This window comes from Phyllobates terribilis, unplaced genomic scaffold (assembly GCF_046119375.1).
Source record: "Phyllobates terribilis strain yellow unplaced genomic scaffold, ASM4611937v1 Scaffold_11__3_contigs__length_659146591, whole genome shotgun sequence".
NCBI lineage: Eukaryota > Metazoa > Chordata > Amphibia > Anura > Dendrobatidae > Phyllobates > Phyllobates terribilis.
The window spans coordinates 95747255-95765628 of record NW_027362771.1 but is presented as its reverse complement, the minus strand read 5'-3'; the positions used below and the strand labels follow the sequence as shown (position 1 = coordinate 95765628).

The 18374-nt window shown below is 40.6% G+C and overlaps 1 protein-coding gene across 2 annotated transcripts in view; it reads left to right on the top strand.

The window, feature by feature from the left end:
• The window catches only part of FBXO38 (F-box protein 38), a 75510-nt gene that overhangs the window by 25124 nt on the left and 32012 nt on the right, over window positions 1-18374 (top strand). For both annotated transcript variants that reach the window (XM_073651354.1, XM_073651355.1), the window contains exons 7-11: window positions 8466-8603; window positions 11015-11108; window positions 13386-13516; window positions 13684-13854; window positions 17239-17381. In XM_073651354.1, coding sequence (XP_073507455.1) covers window positions 8466-8603; window positions 11015-11108; window positions 13386-13516; window positions 13684-13854; window positions 17239-17381 — 677 coding nt within the window. The remainder of the gene's footprint in view (window positions 1-8465; window positions 8604-11014; window positions 11109-13385; window positions 13517-13683; window positions 13855-17238; window positions 17382-18374) is intronic.

Below are 18374 nucleotides of genomic sequence, written 5' to 3'. Positions count from 1 at the left end.
ATCTTCCAGAGGAAGGTGAGCTTAGTCCAACTCCTGATAACTCCCAGCGAGAGACATTTTACTTTCCATCAGATAGCTTGGAGAAACTCCTCATGGCAGTAAGGAGAACTATGGAGGTCGAGGAACAAAAAGTTCCCCAAACAGTACATGATCAGATGTTTGGGGGGGCTACGTTACAGAAAAAAAATTGGTGTTCCCTATACACCAGAGTATTAGGGACTTAGTCTAGAGGAGTGGGAATCTCCAGAAAAGAGGTTAAATACCCCTACGGAGTTAAAGGATAGATTTCCTGTAGACAATGAGACGGCAGAATGCTGGTCTGAAGTTCCAAGAGTGGATATCCAAATTGCACGAGTGGCAAAGAAAACCACACTGCCCTTTGAAGATTCCTCTCAATTAAAAGACCCCTTGGAACGCAAAATGGAGGGACTACTCCGAAAATCCTGGGGGACCCTCGGCAGCACTATTAAACACCAACGCAGTCTCTACGGGCGTAGCTTGGTCAATGGCTCATTGGCTAGATCAACTGGAGGAACACCTAGTCTCCGGCACCCCCAGAGAAGACATCTTGGCATCCCTACCGCTTCTACAGAAAGCTATGGGGTTTTTAGCTGACGCTTCTGCAGAATCAGTGAGAGTGGTGGCAAGAGCATCTGGGCTATCAAACTCTGTAAGAAGGGCCCTATGGTTGAAATCCTGGAACGGCGATGTGGCATCAAAAATTAAATTGTGTTCCATCCCCTTTAAAGGGAAATGCATGTTCGGGCCAGCCCTAGATGATCTTCTAGAGGCGGCCTCAGACAAGAAGAAGGCCCCGGAACCTAGGAATATGAGGAAAAGGCCTTTTCGTCCCTCCCAGGAGCAGAACCCTCAATATAGGGGTAAAGGGAAAACAGGACGATGGAGCTACCCAAAAGCTAGAGGAGGCAAAAATCTTTCTCTACCAAAATCAACGTCAGAACAGACCATGGCGTCAGGACAGTCGGGGGCCGCATCTCGAATTTTCTCCCTCAGTGGAAGGAAATCTGCTCAGACCCATGGGTCCTGAGGGTTGTCGAGTTTGGAGTAAAAATAAATTTCTCCTCCTATCCTCCAGAGAGGATAAAGTTAACACAGCTCTCCTCTCAGTCATCAGGCCACCCTGATATCCGGTCTTACAGACCTATTGTCCTCAGGGGTGATATCCCTAGTTCCTACAAGAGAGATAGGCATAGGACATTAATCCAGACTTCCTAATAAAAAAAAAAATAAAAATGGCCCACACCGAGTTATAATCAATCTAAGTCACTGAATCAGTATATCCACTATCAATGATTCAAGATGGAATCCATCAGGTCGACGGCCCCCCTGACAGGACAGGACCATGTCATGGCCACAATCGACCTCCAGGATGCATATTACCACATCCCCATACATCTACTTCACAGGAGGTTCCTAAGATTCGCAGTGGCTCAAGGGGAACAAATGTTCCACTATCAATTCAATGTGCTCCCATTTGGAATATCACCAGCCCCGCGAATATTTACAAAAGTCATGGCAGAAGTCATGGCTTATATCCAGGATCAGAATATTTTAATAGTACCATAACTCGACGACCTGTTATTAATCGGGCCCTCAGTACCAGTACTCCAAGAACATCTACAGTTGACCACTCAGATCATATCATCTCTGGGCTGGTTAATGAACCACAAAAATTTGGATATGGTTCCCTCCATGACAAAAACATTTCTAGGAGTACTATTGGATTCCCACAGCAAGATGTCATTCCTGCCCAAACAAAAACAGGTCATGATAAAAGTAAAGATCAATGTCCTAAGGAGCAGGAGATCAGTATCATTGAGAGATGCCATGTCGGTCCTCGGGTCTATGACATCCTGTATTCAGATGGTGGCCTGAGATCAGGCCCATACCCGAACATTACAGACCCACATCTTTACGAATTGGGACGGATCCCCACGGTCTCTGAACAGGAGAATCCCTATACCACCACGGGTAAGAACCTCTCTATTCTGGTGGCTGAGTGTAAAAAATCTGAACAGAGGATTACCATGGATCCAGAATCCGCTAGTAACCATAAAAGTGGATGCCAGTGAGAAGGTATGGGGAGCCATGGTCTCCCAGGAGCTATTCCAGGGTATATGGACCAAAGAGGTGAGCCAACGCTCATCAAATTTCAGAGAATTAAAAGCCGTAGAGGAAGTCCTCAGTGCAGCAGAGGCTCTGGTCCAGAAATCTCACATTCAGATATTTTCAGACAATATCACCACAGTAGCCCACCTTCGTCATCAAGAGGGCTCAAGATACGAAAGTTTAAAAGCAATCTCCGCGAGAATATTTTCAAGGGCCGAAGAACGTCTTCTTTCCCTGTTGGCTCTTCACATCAAAGGTTCAGTCAATGTCCAGGCCGATTTCTTAAGCAGAACAAAGATTCATCCAGGAGAGTGAAGCCTAAACCCAGACTTCTTCCAGATGTTAGTCGAGAGATGGGGCTATCCAGAGGTAGATCTCTTCGCCGGACACCAGAACGCGAAGGTACCTCAATATCTCTCCCTGGATCCAAACGGCCCTGCTTGGGTGTGGACGCGTTCGCTTACCAATGGGAATTCAAACTAGCATATGCCTTTCCCCATCTGCCTATCCTTTCATAAACCTTACAGAAGATAAGGACCAAAGGGACCAGAGTAATCCTAGTGGCCCCTCTCTGGCCAAAAAGAAGTTGGTTCGGAACGTTAACCAGTCTGAGTGTGGAGAGTCCTCTAATCCTTCCTCCCATCAAAGATCACCCATCAAAGAGTGTGTGAACTACAGGCCCTTTCGGTCAACGAACCCTACCTGAGAATCCTGGAAGATCGTCTAATTTTCCAACTTGACCCTTCATTTCTACCTAAAGTGGTTTGAAATTTCCACAGAAATCAGGAGATAATCCTGCCATCATTTTGTGACAACCCAAAAGACAAAATAGAAATGGAATTCCACACTCTGGATGTTTGGAGAATAGTACTGCACTATCTTCAGGAAACTGAAGAAGGAAGGAAAGACTAGAACCTATTTGTCCATACACAAGGTCCAAACAGAGGAAAGAAGGCAGCAAAATCCACAATAGCCAACTGGATTAAGAGGGCAATTACGGAGGCTTACCAGATCCAGGAACTACCTCCTCCAGCAAAGCTCAAGGCCCATTCTACAAGGGCGATATCTGTCTACTGGGCTGAAAAAGCCAGTGCACCCATCGAACAGATTTGCAGAGCTGCTACATGGTCCTCAATTCATACTTTCTCCAAACCCTACAGACTAGACCTAATGTCTGTTGGAGATTTAGCCTTCGGAAGGAAGGTCCTTCAGGCTATTGTCCCTCCCTAGTATATCTTTGGTATACCTCCTGTGTGCTGTCGTGGGGGTTTATTAGAGAAAATAGAACTATACTTACCGGTAATTCGGTTTCTAATAACTCTCCACGACAGCACGGGTAATTCCCTCCCCCTCGCTTATTGTTTCTACGACAGCTGGATCAGTAGAAATAAAAATTAATTTGAATCATCTATACTCTTGTGGTCCTTTGTAATAACACTGGAGGGAGGATGTGGGAGGGGCTATTTAAACCTCTTCGTATTTCCTGTCCCTATTAGGGTGGGGTTACATCCTCCTGTGTGCTGTCGTGGTGGGTTATTAGAAACCGAATTACTGGTAAGTCTAATTCTATTTTCCCACACGTCTACTTTACAGCAGCTCAATTTTGGAACCAAAACTTTTTTTTGTTAGGAAGTTATAAGGGTTAAAAGTTGATCAGCAATTTCTAATTTTTCCCACAAAATTTACAAAACCATTTTTTTAGGGACCACATCACATTTGAAGTGACATTGAGGGGTCCATATGACAAAAAAATACCCTAAAGTGACACTATTCTAAAAACTGCACCCCTCAAGGTGCTCAAAACCACATTCAAAAAGTTTATTAACCCTTCAAGTGCTTCACAGGAAGTTTTGGAATGTGGAAGAAAAAAATTAACATTTTTATTTTTTTCACAAAAATGTTACTTTAGACCCAAATTTTTTTATTTTCGTAGCGGTAACAGGAAAAAATAGACCCCAAAATTTGTTTTGCAATTTCTCTTGAGCATGCAGATACCCCATATGTGGGGAAAAACCACTGTTTGGGCGCACGGCAGGGTTCGGAAGGGAAGGAGCGCTGTGTGACTTTTTGAATGTAAAATTTGCTTGAATAATTAGCGGATGCCATGTCGCGTTTGGGGAGCCCCTGATACGCCTAAACAGTGGAAACCCCCGACAAGTGACACCATTTTGGAAACTAGACCCCTCAAGGATTTTATCAAGGGGTATAGTGAACATTTTGAACCCAGAGGTACGACACAGAATTTGATGACATTAGGTCATCATATTGAATAAGTTGTCATTAGTCTTGAGCGCAAGTGCTCGCTACTTGAGTTTGCATCGGGTACTCGGGTATGCACCAAGTACAGCGGATGCTCGAGGCCCCGCATGTTTCATGGTTATTAGATACTCAAAAAAAACATGCAGGGATCGCTCGTGCATGTCAGGCAATCCCTGCAAGCTTTTTTTGGCTGTATTACAGCCACAAAATATATGGGGCGGAGACTCGAGCATGTCACTTGAGCACCCGCTATACTCTGTGCATACCCGAGCACCCGATGCACACTCAAGTAACGAGCACTTGCGCTCAGCACTAGTCACTAGTGTTGAGCGAGTGTGTTCTATTAACCCTTTCGGCGAGTATGCTCGGGCCGAGCTCCGAGTATTTATAGCTGCTCGGTGATATGGTTGAATCGCTCCCGTGTGCATGATTTGCGACTGTTTGACAGTTTTATTACATGGGAGGAATGTCTATTTCTTACACATTCCTCCCATGTAATAAAGCTGCCAAACAGTTGCAAATCATGCACACGGGAGCGATTCAACCATATCACCGAGCAGCTGTAAATACTCGGAGCTTGGCCCGAGCGTACTCTGACAGAACATACTCGCTCAACACTACTAGTCACCATATCGTCATCATTTTTTTTTCTTTACTTTTGAAAAAATCCCAACACAACACTAACCCTAGCACAACCCTAGTACAACCCTAACCCTAGCGTTTATTTTTTTTACGCCGTTCCTTCTGTGGCATAAGTGATTAGACTACTTTATTCTTCGGGTCGGTGTGATTACAGAGATACCAGATTCATATCGAGTTTTCATGATTGACAGCTGTCACACGCTAAAAAAAACGCTTTTTTTTTTTGCAGAGACTAGTTTTTGCATCTCCATATTTTGAGAGCTATAATTTTTCCATGTTTCAGCTGACAGTCATGTGACCGCTTGTTTTTTTGCGGGACAAGTTGACGTTTTTATTGGTACCATTCTCGGGCATTTGACATTTTTTGATCGCATTCTATTCCGAATTTTGGGAGGCAGAATAAACAAAAACCAACAAGTCAAGAATTACTTTTTTTTTTTTTATTCTGTTCCGCGTGTGATAAAATTGATAAGGCAGCTTTATTCTTCGGGTCAGTACATTTACAGCAGTATCACATTGATATTTTGTTTTGGCTCTTTTACACAATAAAAACTTTTATAGAAAAATATATATTTTTTTTGTATCGCTTTATTCTAAGAGCTATAACTTTTTTTTTTTTCTTTTTTTTTTTTTTTTTGGCTGATGGAGCTGTATGGCGGCTTGTTTTTTGCGGGACAAGATGACGTTTTCAGCTGTACCATTTTTTCTTTTACATTTGTCTTTTTGATCGCGTTTTATTCCGTTTTTGGTTTGGCGGTGTGATGATAAAGCATTGTTTTTTGCTTTTGTTTTTTATTTATTTTACCGTGTTCACTAAAGGGGTTAACTAGTGGGACAGTTCTATAGGTCAGGTCGTTCCGGACACGGCGATAACAAATAAGTCTACTTTTATTGTTGTGTTTTTTGTTTTGTTTTTTCTTTAATATTTATTTATGGGTACTGTATATTTTTATTTCTTTTGGATTATTGTTTTCATTTTTTAAAAATATTTTTACAAATTTTAATTTCGTTTCCACTTTGACACTTTTTTTTACACTTTGTCACACTATGGGACTTTCACTTTTAGCAGTCTAATCGCCTGTATAGCATAGAGATGGAGCAGCATGCTATACAGCCTGTCAGCGCTGCACAGGCAGAAGTTACTTTGATCGCACTGTGCATGATCAAAGTAACTTCCTGCTGTCTGGTGACCTGGATGTCATCATGACGACATCGGGTTACCATAACAACTTCCGAGACCCTGCACAGACAGCGTGGGACGCTGGAGAGGAGATAAGTAAGCGGCGCTTACCTCCCCTATGTGCGTTCCCTGCACATAGTACCGGGTGTCAGCTGTGAGAATCAGCGGACACCCGGCGGCGATCGCGCCCGTACAGCCTATGTGCGGATGCAATCGCCAGGGCGTATTAATACGTATCTGGTCCAATAGGCTCAGGGCGCAGATACGTGTTGGTATGCCCAAAGTCAGAAAGGGGTTAAAATTTTCTGATGGGGATGTCCTATACTTTGGCCATTAGGGTTTAAGTCGCATTAAGATTTACCGTATCTTTTGGACTATACGACACATCGGACTATAAGACGCATCAAGGTTTAGACAAAAGAAAACAGGAAAACTATTTCACAGAACAACCTGTAAGTATTAATTACTAAGGAAACACAGGGGTTATTGTAACTGCGCAAACGTACCTGGTGCATGATGACTGTTTCCTGTGGCTTCAGAAATGATGCATAGCAACAGCTGAATCAGGGTTAACTAGACCGGTGTATCTTTAAACCCTTAACGGCCTATTTGCCTTTTTACTAACTTGAAAAATTTACTAACTATGCTCTGTGTTGTCAGTGATCATGACCCTTTACCCCCCTAAATGCAAGCTGTCAATAGCAATATTGGCATTTGGATGGTTAATTGGTTTAAGAGGGGGGCACTGTCACTGAAACTGGCACGCCAAGATCGTGATTGTGTGGTTGCCATGTTAATCCAAGGCCAAGTAATAACCTTATGATTTTCTAGCTATGGTGGTCTGAAATAAAAATGTATATATTTTTTTCTAAAATTGAAACATTTTAGTGGAAAAAAATATATATAATTTTTAATTTCTTCCATTCCACCTTGCTTGAATTCCTGTGAAACACCTGGAGGGTTAACAAACTACCTTACAGCACTTTTGAATACTGTGTGTTTTTAGTGTTGTTTATAAAAAGGTATTCATTTTGAGGGGTGACCAATATATAGGCCCCTCAGTCACTTCCAAAACTGAATGGGAAGGAAAATTTGTTGCTAAACTTTTGAACCTCCTAACATCCTAACAAAAATAAAAGGACACTTGAGAAATGATGTTGAAGCACGGTAAAAATATATGAAATGTTGTTAGTCATACCACACAATGAAAGTTAATTATCTGCTTAAAGGGTATAAACATTCAGTTTGAAAACTGCTAATTTTTCAAAAATTTTGTTTGATTTCTGATATTTTCATAGGTTGATATGTTTTGCATTTCCTTAAGTTACCATTACCATAGAGTACAATGTGTCACAAAAAAACATTCTCAGAATCACTAGGATATGTAGAGGCATCCCAGAGTTATTACTACATAAAGTGACACATGTCAGAATTGGAAAATTTGGCCTGGTTACCAAGGTTTTTAAATACAAAACAATCTACATTTTAAAGCATAAAGCAGAAGAACTTTAATGCTGTCTCCCTGCCTGCGCTTGCTCTGCACTGATATCAGAGCTTCACAAACATGGGGGGAGGAGGAAGAGAGGATAAAGGAGAGGCTACAAGGCACAGTATATGTATGCAGGGAGCAGGGGATTCTCTGGCAGACTGCAGGTGAGCCAGTAAGGAAATTGAATGACATTCTTTTTCTCCTGCCCTGCACAGATTACAGGTCAGTGTCTGGCAGGGAGAGATCCCTCTGCAGCTATGTGTTCTTTGTGATGCTCGGGATTATCAGGAGGTGCGATTCATAAGTGATCCGTCAGATCACCGAAGAAGCGATGATGAGCTACTGGCACAACACAGTGGATTCTGACTGTAAAACACAGGCACTTTTTAGCAAGGCTTTTTCTTTCTAAAAGTTTATCATATAGTTCAAAAAATACTGTAATTCTTCCAGTATAGTGTAGAAAGTAAAACCTGAACTCTAAAGACATGGCCACACGCTATACATTCTAGGGCATATCAAATGTTTATTTTTTTTCTTTATACATGTATAAAGAAAAAAAATAACCCTTTGATATGCCCTAGAATGTATAGCGTGCTACTGCAGCTCCCTGTTGTAGTAACTGATCGCTAGCTTCACTTTTAAAGAGGGTTTTATTTTTGCCGGTTTGAGTACACAAGCCTATGTCCTATATGATTGTAGTCACTTTTTTTTCTTTATATACCAGTGCATCTTCTTAATGTTGTCTTTTTCGCTTTGTTGTAAAAGGACCTACAAACTCCTTAAAATATGTGCCATTGGTCACTGGTTTGGCTTCCGCTCGCAACTTGGAGCATTTAGAGCTTGTTCGAGTTCCTTTTCTAGGTGGCCTTATACAACATGTCGTGGAGGACAGCTGGCGGTCTGGTAAGTAATGCTCAGTACATACCATAATTAATGTTCACAATGTTCAGAATAACTGGGTAAACTTGTTTTATGTGCAAAATTATATTTATATTCTGGTTAAGTCAACTGTAGCCAGTGTCAAGGATTTGTGTTTTTCCCAAAATAGTTATTACATATCCTCAGCAATTTCAAGGACAGAGTCCCAAAAGTCCCATAAGCAATGAACTTCTGACTATTTCTGACTCATAGAGGATGAATGGTGCGAGATTGTACTTCTGCACCTCTGCTCCTGAGTTCTGCGATGCTTGGTTTTGAACCCTTGTTTGGGATCTCTGGAGTTCCCAGCATTTGAACCATTAGCGATTAATAAATATCCCCTATCCACAGGATAGGTAAAATAACTATTTTCATAATAACTCTGTTTACTGTTATATATTTTTTTACACGTTATATACATTTTGACAGTTCTATATATTTATTAGATAGTTCTATATAGACAGATGTGTAGAAATAAAATAGTGATAACAATGATTGCATTACCTATAGATTACCTACAAATATCTAAATATGTAGTGTTCCTTGTAGGTATTTTCTACATATACAGTGGCTTGCGAAAGTACCTTCCCAACCCCTCTGGCTTTTTACCTATTCTGTTACATTGCAACCTGTGTTTAAATATTTTTGTAATCCTATTTGTGTGTGTGTGTGGTGCATCAGCACTAAATAGTCTAAGTTGGGGAAGTGAGAAAAATATAGGCATAAATTAAATTTATGGGATCAAATAACTAAAAATAGGCATGTGCATATATATTCACCCCTTTTGCGTTGAAACCCCTAAAAATTTTTGGTGCAAGCAATTACCTTCATAAGTCACATGCTTAGTGAAAGGAAGTCCCCCTTTGTGCAATCTAAGTGTCACATGGTCTGTCAGTATATACACATCTTTTCTAAAAGGCCACATAGAGGCTGCAACACCATGAAGACCAACGAGATCTCCCAACAAGTCAGGGACAAAGTTGTTGAGCAGTAAAAGTCAGGGTTGGGTAATATAAAAATATGTCCCAATCTCTGATGATCCCCATCAAATCCATTATCATCAAATTGAAAGAACATGGTACCACAACAAATCTGCCAAGAGAAGGTCGCTCACCAAAACTCTCATCCCGGGCAAGGAGGGCATTAATCAGAGAGAGGCAGCACAGAGACAAAAGGTAACTCTGAAGGAGTTGCAGAGTTTCCAAGCAGAGACTGGAGAATTTGTCCATATGACCACAATAAGCCGTACAATCCATAGAGGTGGCCTTTATGGAAAAGTGGCCAGAAAAAATCCTTTACTTGCACACACAAATTGTAAGGCTCGTTTTGAGTTTGCCAAAATAAATGTGGGAGACTCCCCAAATGTATGGAGGAAGGTGCTGTGGTCAGATGAGACCAAAATTTTACTTTTTGGCCATCAAGGTAAACGCTATGTCTGTATCAAACCAACACAGCTCGGCACCCCAAGAACATCATCCCCACAGTGAGACATGGTGGTGGCAACATCATGCTGTGGGGAGGTTTTTTTTTTCAGCAGGGACAGGGGAAATTGTCCGAGTCAAGGGGAAGATGGATTGTGCGAAATACAGTGGATATTCTTGAGCAAAACCTGTTTTTAGTCTGTCAGTGATTTAAGACTGGAACGGAGGTTCAGCTTCCAACAAGACAATGACCCAAAGTATACTGCTAAAGCAACACTTGAGTAGTTTAAGGGGAAATGTGTAAATGTTTTGGAGTGTCCTAGTCAAAGCGCAGACCTTAATCCAATTGAGAATATGCAGTCAGACTTGAAGATTGCTGTTCACCAGAGGAAACCATCTAACTTGAAGGAGCTGGAGCAGTTTTTCCTTGAGAAATGGGCAAAAATCCCAGTGGCAAGATGTGGAAAGCTTGAGACTTATCCAAAGTGACTTGCAGCTGTAATTGCTGCAAAAGGAGGCTCTCCAAAGTACAGACTTTATGCGGGTGAATAGTTATGCACACAGAAGTTTTCAATTATTTTGTCCTTTTTGTTTGCTTCACAATAACAAGAAAACCAAATGATCACAGTTTTAGGCATGTTCTTTGGATGAACTGATGAAAACCCTAAAAAAAAACAGTGAAATTCCCGGTTATGATGTAGTAAAATACGATACATTTCAAGGGGGTGGATACTTTCGCAAGTTACTGCATTTTTCCAGTTCTTTTGCCTAGCACTAAAATTCTGCTCTTTGAAGATGACATACATATTCATTAACTTGTGTTTAGGCACTGTGAACTCTCTTCCAGACCTCTTATTCATAATTGTGGTGTTCTTTTTTTTTTTTTTTTGTCATTTTTCCCTCAAATTCATTAAAATTTATTTAGAACCTGTATTTTTAAAAGAGATTTTATGAACAGTGGTATTTTCTTTTCAGGTGGCTTCCGGAATTTGCATACAATAGTTTTAGGAGCATGTAAGAACGCTTTGGAAGTTGATCTTGGCTACCTCATAATCACAGCTGCTAGAAGGTAAGTTACTGGAGTTATATGGGTTGCCTAGGATTACAAGGTTGAAAAAACAATATTCTTCTCCTTTTCGCTCTTGTTCCTTACTGTCAGTCTTCAGCATCCCTCAACACTTACGTTGCCTGTCTATTTGTGCTAAAGTAAAGTTGCTGTAGACAGACCATTGCTGCTGTACTCACCTGATCTGCTACATAAAAAATCAAGGGAATGTACTTTTTTTTTTTTTTTTTTTTTTTGTACAGTGCATCTAAAATATAAAAAGCAACTTTGCAGATTCTGGTGATTAAACATCATCCATTTTTTGCCTGTTTAACTCATACACAGACTTACATGCCTTCAAGTTTGCACACCACAACCACAACCTTGCGCAATCTAATCCTGTCATGAAACCATAGAAGATTTTAACTAAAAAGGCATTTTTGTAAAGGCCTTTTAATGTTTATTAAATGTATACATTTTGCATTACTTAGTTTGAATATTATAGAGCAATCAATCTGAAGTTTTAATCGCAAATTCAGTGGGCAGACATTGCACTTCCAGCTCTCATGCCAGTCTCAGACTGGGCAGCGAATGCACAGTAAGCTCAAGATGACGTTGGGGCAGCTGACATAATGATCTGATGAGATGACTGCAGGTAGTGAGTCTGCGTGGATGCTGAATCATCGCTAAGGGTAGTTTCAATAGAGGGAGCAGCACATGCGCAGATCTTTAGGCTAATTCCCGCGACATCATCCGGAGCCTGATGCACTTGTGCCGCCTCATCTGAGATGACTCTGATGATTTGATTCCTGTGCAGAATCTCAAGCAGAGGAAGAAAGAGTTATCGGTCAGTCAAAGACTGAGGGTCCATTGCTGGTGTGCAAATAAGGAGTCAGGCATGAGAGCTTGGATGTACAGTGTTCGCCCACTGCACTTGCAGATAAAGCTTCAGAGATGTATTGCTTTACAACAGGAGTGGGGGAACCTCCGGCCCCCGGGCCGTTTACTACCCTTGATGACCTTTTGTCTGGCAGATTCCCAGGGACCGCAGTGCTTGGGCCGCAGCTGTATTGTGACGGACATTGGCCCATTAATTTCTTCTTGCTCTGTGAGTAGTGCATGCGGTGTTCACTACTGAATGCTGAGGCGCGTGCAATAAAAGATGGTGTCCTGATACCAGTGCCAGCGTCAGAACGTACTTCATGGGTGGAGTTAGCACCCAATTTGTACAGCCCCCAAAGGATAGTGTAAGTATCCAAATGGCCCTTGGCAGAAAAAAGGATTCCCCACCCCTGTTTTACAATTTCCAAACTCAATATTACAAGATAGGTATGCATTAAAGGGCCTTTACAAAGATGCCTTCAGTTAGCGGCAATACTTTCTTTATGGCAAGTTTCATTTAAGCAAGACTAAGTTGTTCCTTTTTTTTTTTTTTCAAATGCATTAGAGCATTTAAAAACCATGTTTGCAGTGGTGGACATACTTTCACATTATAAAAATCTTATTTAGTTTGTGATTTGTAACTTTGTAACTTTTCTTCTCTAGATTGCCCACATGCCTGACATGAAGGCATATTTGGATAGATAATTTATGACCTAACAGGATATTCTTTAAGTATCTGATAGATTTGGGTTCTGATTATTGGTTCCCTACCTATGAAATACATTTTTATGAACCCTGGTTTTCAATAAAATCTGGGAGTGTTTGTAGCTGTTTCTTGCCTGTTTCCTTTACACCCATAGATTTTGATGGCCTAAATTTACTTAGAAAATGTCAAACATTCTGTATACATAAGGTCAGGTATTGGTACATAGTCATCTTTTTCTTTTATGCAGTGGAGAACTACTCTACAGCCTTATCTTTACATTGGTTACATGTAGTGTTAGATTTTTGTAGTTAGTACACTTTGAGTCGCTTAAAGGAAATTGACACCTTTTGGAACATAACTTAAAGAGGACCTTTCACCAGTTTGAGCATGATTAACTGGCCACATCATGGTTTAGTGGCTGCAGAGCTGAGTAAAATGTATTCTCTTTATTTTTTAATTTCTCCTCTCTGCTACAGAGATATTAGCTCGTAAAATTGAGCTAATAATTTATGTTCGAGTTAATCTTGAGTTACCAGAGATTTGTCTCTGGGGGCGTGTACTTCTTCTCCTGCAGAGGTTGACCATTCACAAGCAGTTAGCGTCATGCAGGGGCAACAAAACACACCCTCTTCACTGAACTCTCCTATTTAAAAGTATAAAGGCACCTGTGTAATCTTGCATTGATAACGTTGTCTGTCTGTTTTTCCATTAAGGTTACATGAAGTACGCATCCAACCTTCATTGACCAAAGATGGAGTTTTCTCGGCATTGAAGATGGCTGAGCTTGAGTTTCCACAGTTTGAAACTTTACATTTGGGATATGTGGATGAATTTTTGTTACAATGTAAGTAAAAACTTGAGGACGACTGGTTTACATATTAGAATTGTGAGCTTCCATCGTGTCAGAAATATGACTGTGTGCGCCATGTACTGCTGTTGCTGTTTCACACCTGCATCTTGGAGACCTTATTTTCATCCTTTTTCAGTCTGTTTTTTATATTGTGTTTGCAGGTAAGATGACCAATGCAGATTTAATGAAGTACGGCTTGGCTGATGTTGCTGAGAATCCTGGAATTATTACTGATATTGGAATGAAAGCTGTAAATGAAGTTTTCTCTTGCATCAAATATTTAGTAATATACAACTGCCCCCATCTTCATAATCCCAAAAATTGGATCACAGGTACAGAATATTTATGATTGTATTTTTTTTTTTGCAACTTTTTCTATTGGACTGCCTTGCAAGTATTTCGCTGTACTACTAGTTAATGCTTCTGTAGCGCAGAATGTAATTTTACCACTGATATTGAGCAGATTTGTGTTACCCAAAAGAGAGATGGCACCTTGTGGGACAGGATGGATGGATGCCGATGGAACCATTGTAAAAAATTGTATACTGCATGGTATACATCTTTTTATGGTGGCCATCTGTATTAGAAAGCCCAGTCTGCAAATTCATACTTGCTAGACAGAGGCTGAAAGAATACACTCTTGGCCTCTGTCTGGTGAATGGGGGCCTATGGGCACGTTACCGTGTACATCAGGAAAAGCTACTAATGTATACTGTAGGCTAATTGCATAGACTGATTTTTCTGGGATTTTCATCTGACAGATGGGAGTACAGAATACTTCATTAGGCATATATAACCACATATTGTACATTGATGCCACCTCAATGTTTATCCAATGTGATTGTGGCTGCGCTTGGTACTGTATCTGTATCTCAACTAACCAGCAGTATCAGGCTCAGCAAGACTTGTGTGAACTTTGCTGTGGAAAGATAAAGAATAAAAGGGCTTCCTTCTGTATGATCATTGACCAGGGGCTCGATGATAAATGTAAGATTACAGATTTTTTTATTTTTTATACTTGAATACATGTATTTTTACTTAAAAAAATAATTTTTGATAACCAGAGTAATTAAGAATTATGCACCGTTTGACTTTTAATGCCTCAGTTTTCCTGTTTAAGGGTTGTTCTAACAGTTTCTAATTTTTTTTTTTTTTAGCTTTATCTTACTGAGCCACCGTGAGGGACCACATCACAGTTGAGCTGAGCTTTGATGTGGTCATAAATCAGCTGAAAGGAGCTCAAATAAGAGTTAAAAATTCTGACAGAATGAGCTCACTGATGAATTCTTAGTCTCATTCTGCAGTCAGTAATTGACACCATAATTGGAATTGAAAAATTATTATTGACACCATATTGCAAAAATTATTTGAAGTACATGCATTTAAGTTTTACAAAAATGCCCTCCATTAATTTACTCTGAAACGCCTTAACATGCTATGAAAGCTGCTGGAGACTATATCTCTGCTGATTAGTCCGATGATGTCCTCGGACGGGTTCTCCCTGCTCCAGTTGACACACGTACGTACATAGGGAGAGACTTGTCAGTCCAGGGGAGCAGGGAGAACCCCACCTCCAAACTAGTTAGCGGAGATACCTGGTGTCCGATTCATTATTGAATTTGTGCCTGTTTTGGCTAATTCTGAACACAACCACATCCCCAATTACAAGAGGGTGTTCACACTTATGCAACCACATTATTTTAGTTTTGTTATTTTTATTTTCCCTCTCAAAATTATTTTGAATTTGTTTCTCAGTGGATTTGTACAGATTAAAAGGATATCCGAGGGAAAAAAAGGCACGTATTTGCTAACAGAGTCAACTACCTGTCTGTTGTACCGGGGGCCGGTCATTGACTGCTCCTTCCGGAGATTCAGATGCTCCCTGTCAACAGAGCAGCAGCTTCTCTCCCTGTTGACAGGGCGGGACTACTGGTGTCATGCTGATTGACACACAGCTCCCCCCAATTAGGCGGCAGGGAGCCAGCTGTCAATCAGCATCACACCAGTAGTCCCACCCTGGAAACAGGAAAAGAAGCTGCCTCTTTGACGTGACGTCAGCGTAAGTCTGTGCCGGCGGAGAACGGTATTGGGCACAACTGACAGGTAGCTCATCAAGAGAATGCCAAGAGTGTGCAAAGCAGTCATCAAAGCAAAAGGTGGCTACTTTGAAGAACCTAGAATATAAGACATATTTTCAGTTGCTTCACACTATTTTGTTAAGCATATAATACCACATGTGTTAATTCATAGTTTTGATGCCTTCAGTGTGAATGTACAATTTTTATAGTCATGAAAATACAGAAAAATCTATAAATGAGAAGGTGTGTCCAAACTTTTGGTCTAATATATATATAAAAAAAAAAAAAAAAATATATATATATATATATATATATATATATATATATATATATATATATATATATATATATATATATATATATATATATATATATAATGCTATTGAACCCGTTCTACGTCCTGGTGGCGAGCATTTTTGTTGGTACGTATGGTACCCTTCATCCTGGTATGCATGGCTCCCTGATCCCCAATCCTGGTATGCATGGCCCCCTCATCCCAAATTTGGTATACATGGCACCCCTCACCCCACAATCCTGGTATGCGTGGCACCCCTCACCCCACAATCCTGGTATGCGTGGCACCCCTCACCCCACAATCCTGGTATGCGTGGCACCCCTCACCCCCCAATCCTGGTATGTGTGGCACCCCTCAACCCCCCCCCCCAATCCTAGTATGCTTGGCACCCCTCATCCCCCAGTCCTGGTATATGTGGCACCCCTCATCCCTTTCACGTTTCACACATACACAAAAATAAACACTTATACGCACCTTTCTTCCCTGTTCTCCAGCGCTGCTATGTCCTGTTCTGCCGGAGACCGGCAGAGGAGTGCGGCGCCGGAGTATGTGCATGCCCATTCCGCGCTGTCTGGCGCCATTTTGCTCAAGACACACTGCAAATGTGTCTTCAGTAAAATGGCGCTATGCGCTGATACGATGCCTCACTCCTGCCCTGGTCTTCGGCGAGAAGAGAGGCGCCGCTGCAATATATAAATATAGATAGATAGATAGATATAAATATATAGATATTTATTATAATATAATGTATTGTGTGTGTGTTTGATATATAGATATATATATATATATATATATATATATATATATAATCTATATATCAATCTATCTATAATGACTTTAAAGATGGAAAGTTCTGAAATCATTCTTGTTGGTATGATTTTTTATTTTTTTTTAAACATAACAAAGGCCTTGCATTTTAACAGGGGGGTGTAGACTTTTATATTCACTGTATATACTCAACCTTTTATCTCCTACACGTCCCAGCGCCTCATCTTTGATTCTTCTTTTTATATTGGCTGCCATCGTCACAGCCTGGGTACACACAAGAATGCTGAGGTCAATAATTAGCTGCAAATGTCAGATGAGTTGCGTCGGCAGTGATGTCTGCAGCCAATATAAAAAGACGCCACAGGACCTGAAAGGGTTGGTATATGTGAGTACATTATTTTACATGTATTTCTGTTGCCTGTGTGCAGTTTTTTGATTATTTTGGACAACTGCTTTAATTTGTTTGAGACCAAAATACAATTGCTTACTGAAACTACCTTTTAATTAATTCTAGTAAAGCAAAATCGAAGAGCTTTATTAGTTTTATAAGCACATTGTTTTCTGTTCCCTTACAGATCACTCCCGATGGAACAGATTGGTTGATCTAAGCTTGGTGCGCTGTCATGCCATTAAGCTGGAATCCTTCAGTCAGTTTGTTGAGCTTCTCCCCAGTTTAGAATTTATCTCGTTGGACCAGATGTTTCGGGAACCCCCAAAGGTAATTGGGAGAAATTACACATGCATCTTGCCTAGAACTTTTTTTTATTGTTTTATTTTCAATGGGGCAAAAGGGGCGGGGGGGGGGGGGATTTGCAACAAAGTAAGGGAGACAACATATGACCTAAATGTACTTCATATGTGGTGAAGGGGTTAAGTTGCATTTGGACCTGCCATTCTTTGCCCGTTGATGAGTGCAATTGACTTTTTATATAAGTTGATCAGCTCTCATTTACTGGCCTTTTTATACAAGCCAAGAAGTACTGTGGGAACCGAAGGGTAGTTGATATGATCATTCTGTTCCCAGATAGCATCATGTTTTCAATAGCACAATCGCTGATAACATGATGATTTTTCTGGTAGCATAAATGATCCAATCCCAATGAACTAGTGTTTTGCTCTAATTGGGTGATCGCCGATATGTTTACATGGACCGATAATCAGGAACATCTGCGAACACTCATTCACCAACTTTCAACTTGTCTAAATGCACCTTTAGACATGTATTGAGAGACATTTTATCTGCTACTATTTCTTTAGAATAACTTTTTTTGCCATTTTATAGAAACCCCAATCAATTGCTAAAATGCCTATTTCTTCTGTACTTGGCAGAACGGAAGGCCAAATACTTGACCATTGACTGCTAGGACAACATATTAGAACCTTGCAGTTGTACTATAGATAGGACTGATGGGATGACAGAGGGAGCCCTCTCCTTCTGTCTGATTCATTAGATGCAGCAATCTCTATTAATTGCAGCATCTAATGTATTAAACAGCCAGTATTGCACATAAATATCATTCTGACCGTTGAAGCGGGAGACCAGCTGTATGTAACAGTTGGCTCATGCTGCAGATGTTCCCACTTCATCCCTGCGACGTATATGTTTGTCATAGTACAGTGAAATTACCTTCACACAACATACTTCTGCCTCTAGGTACAGGGGTTAAAAAGCCGGTATTAGATCTGCTGTATTGATTTTAGAGGATTTCTT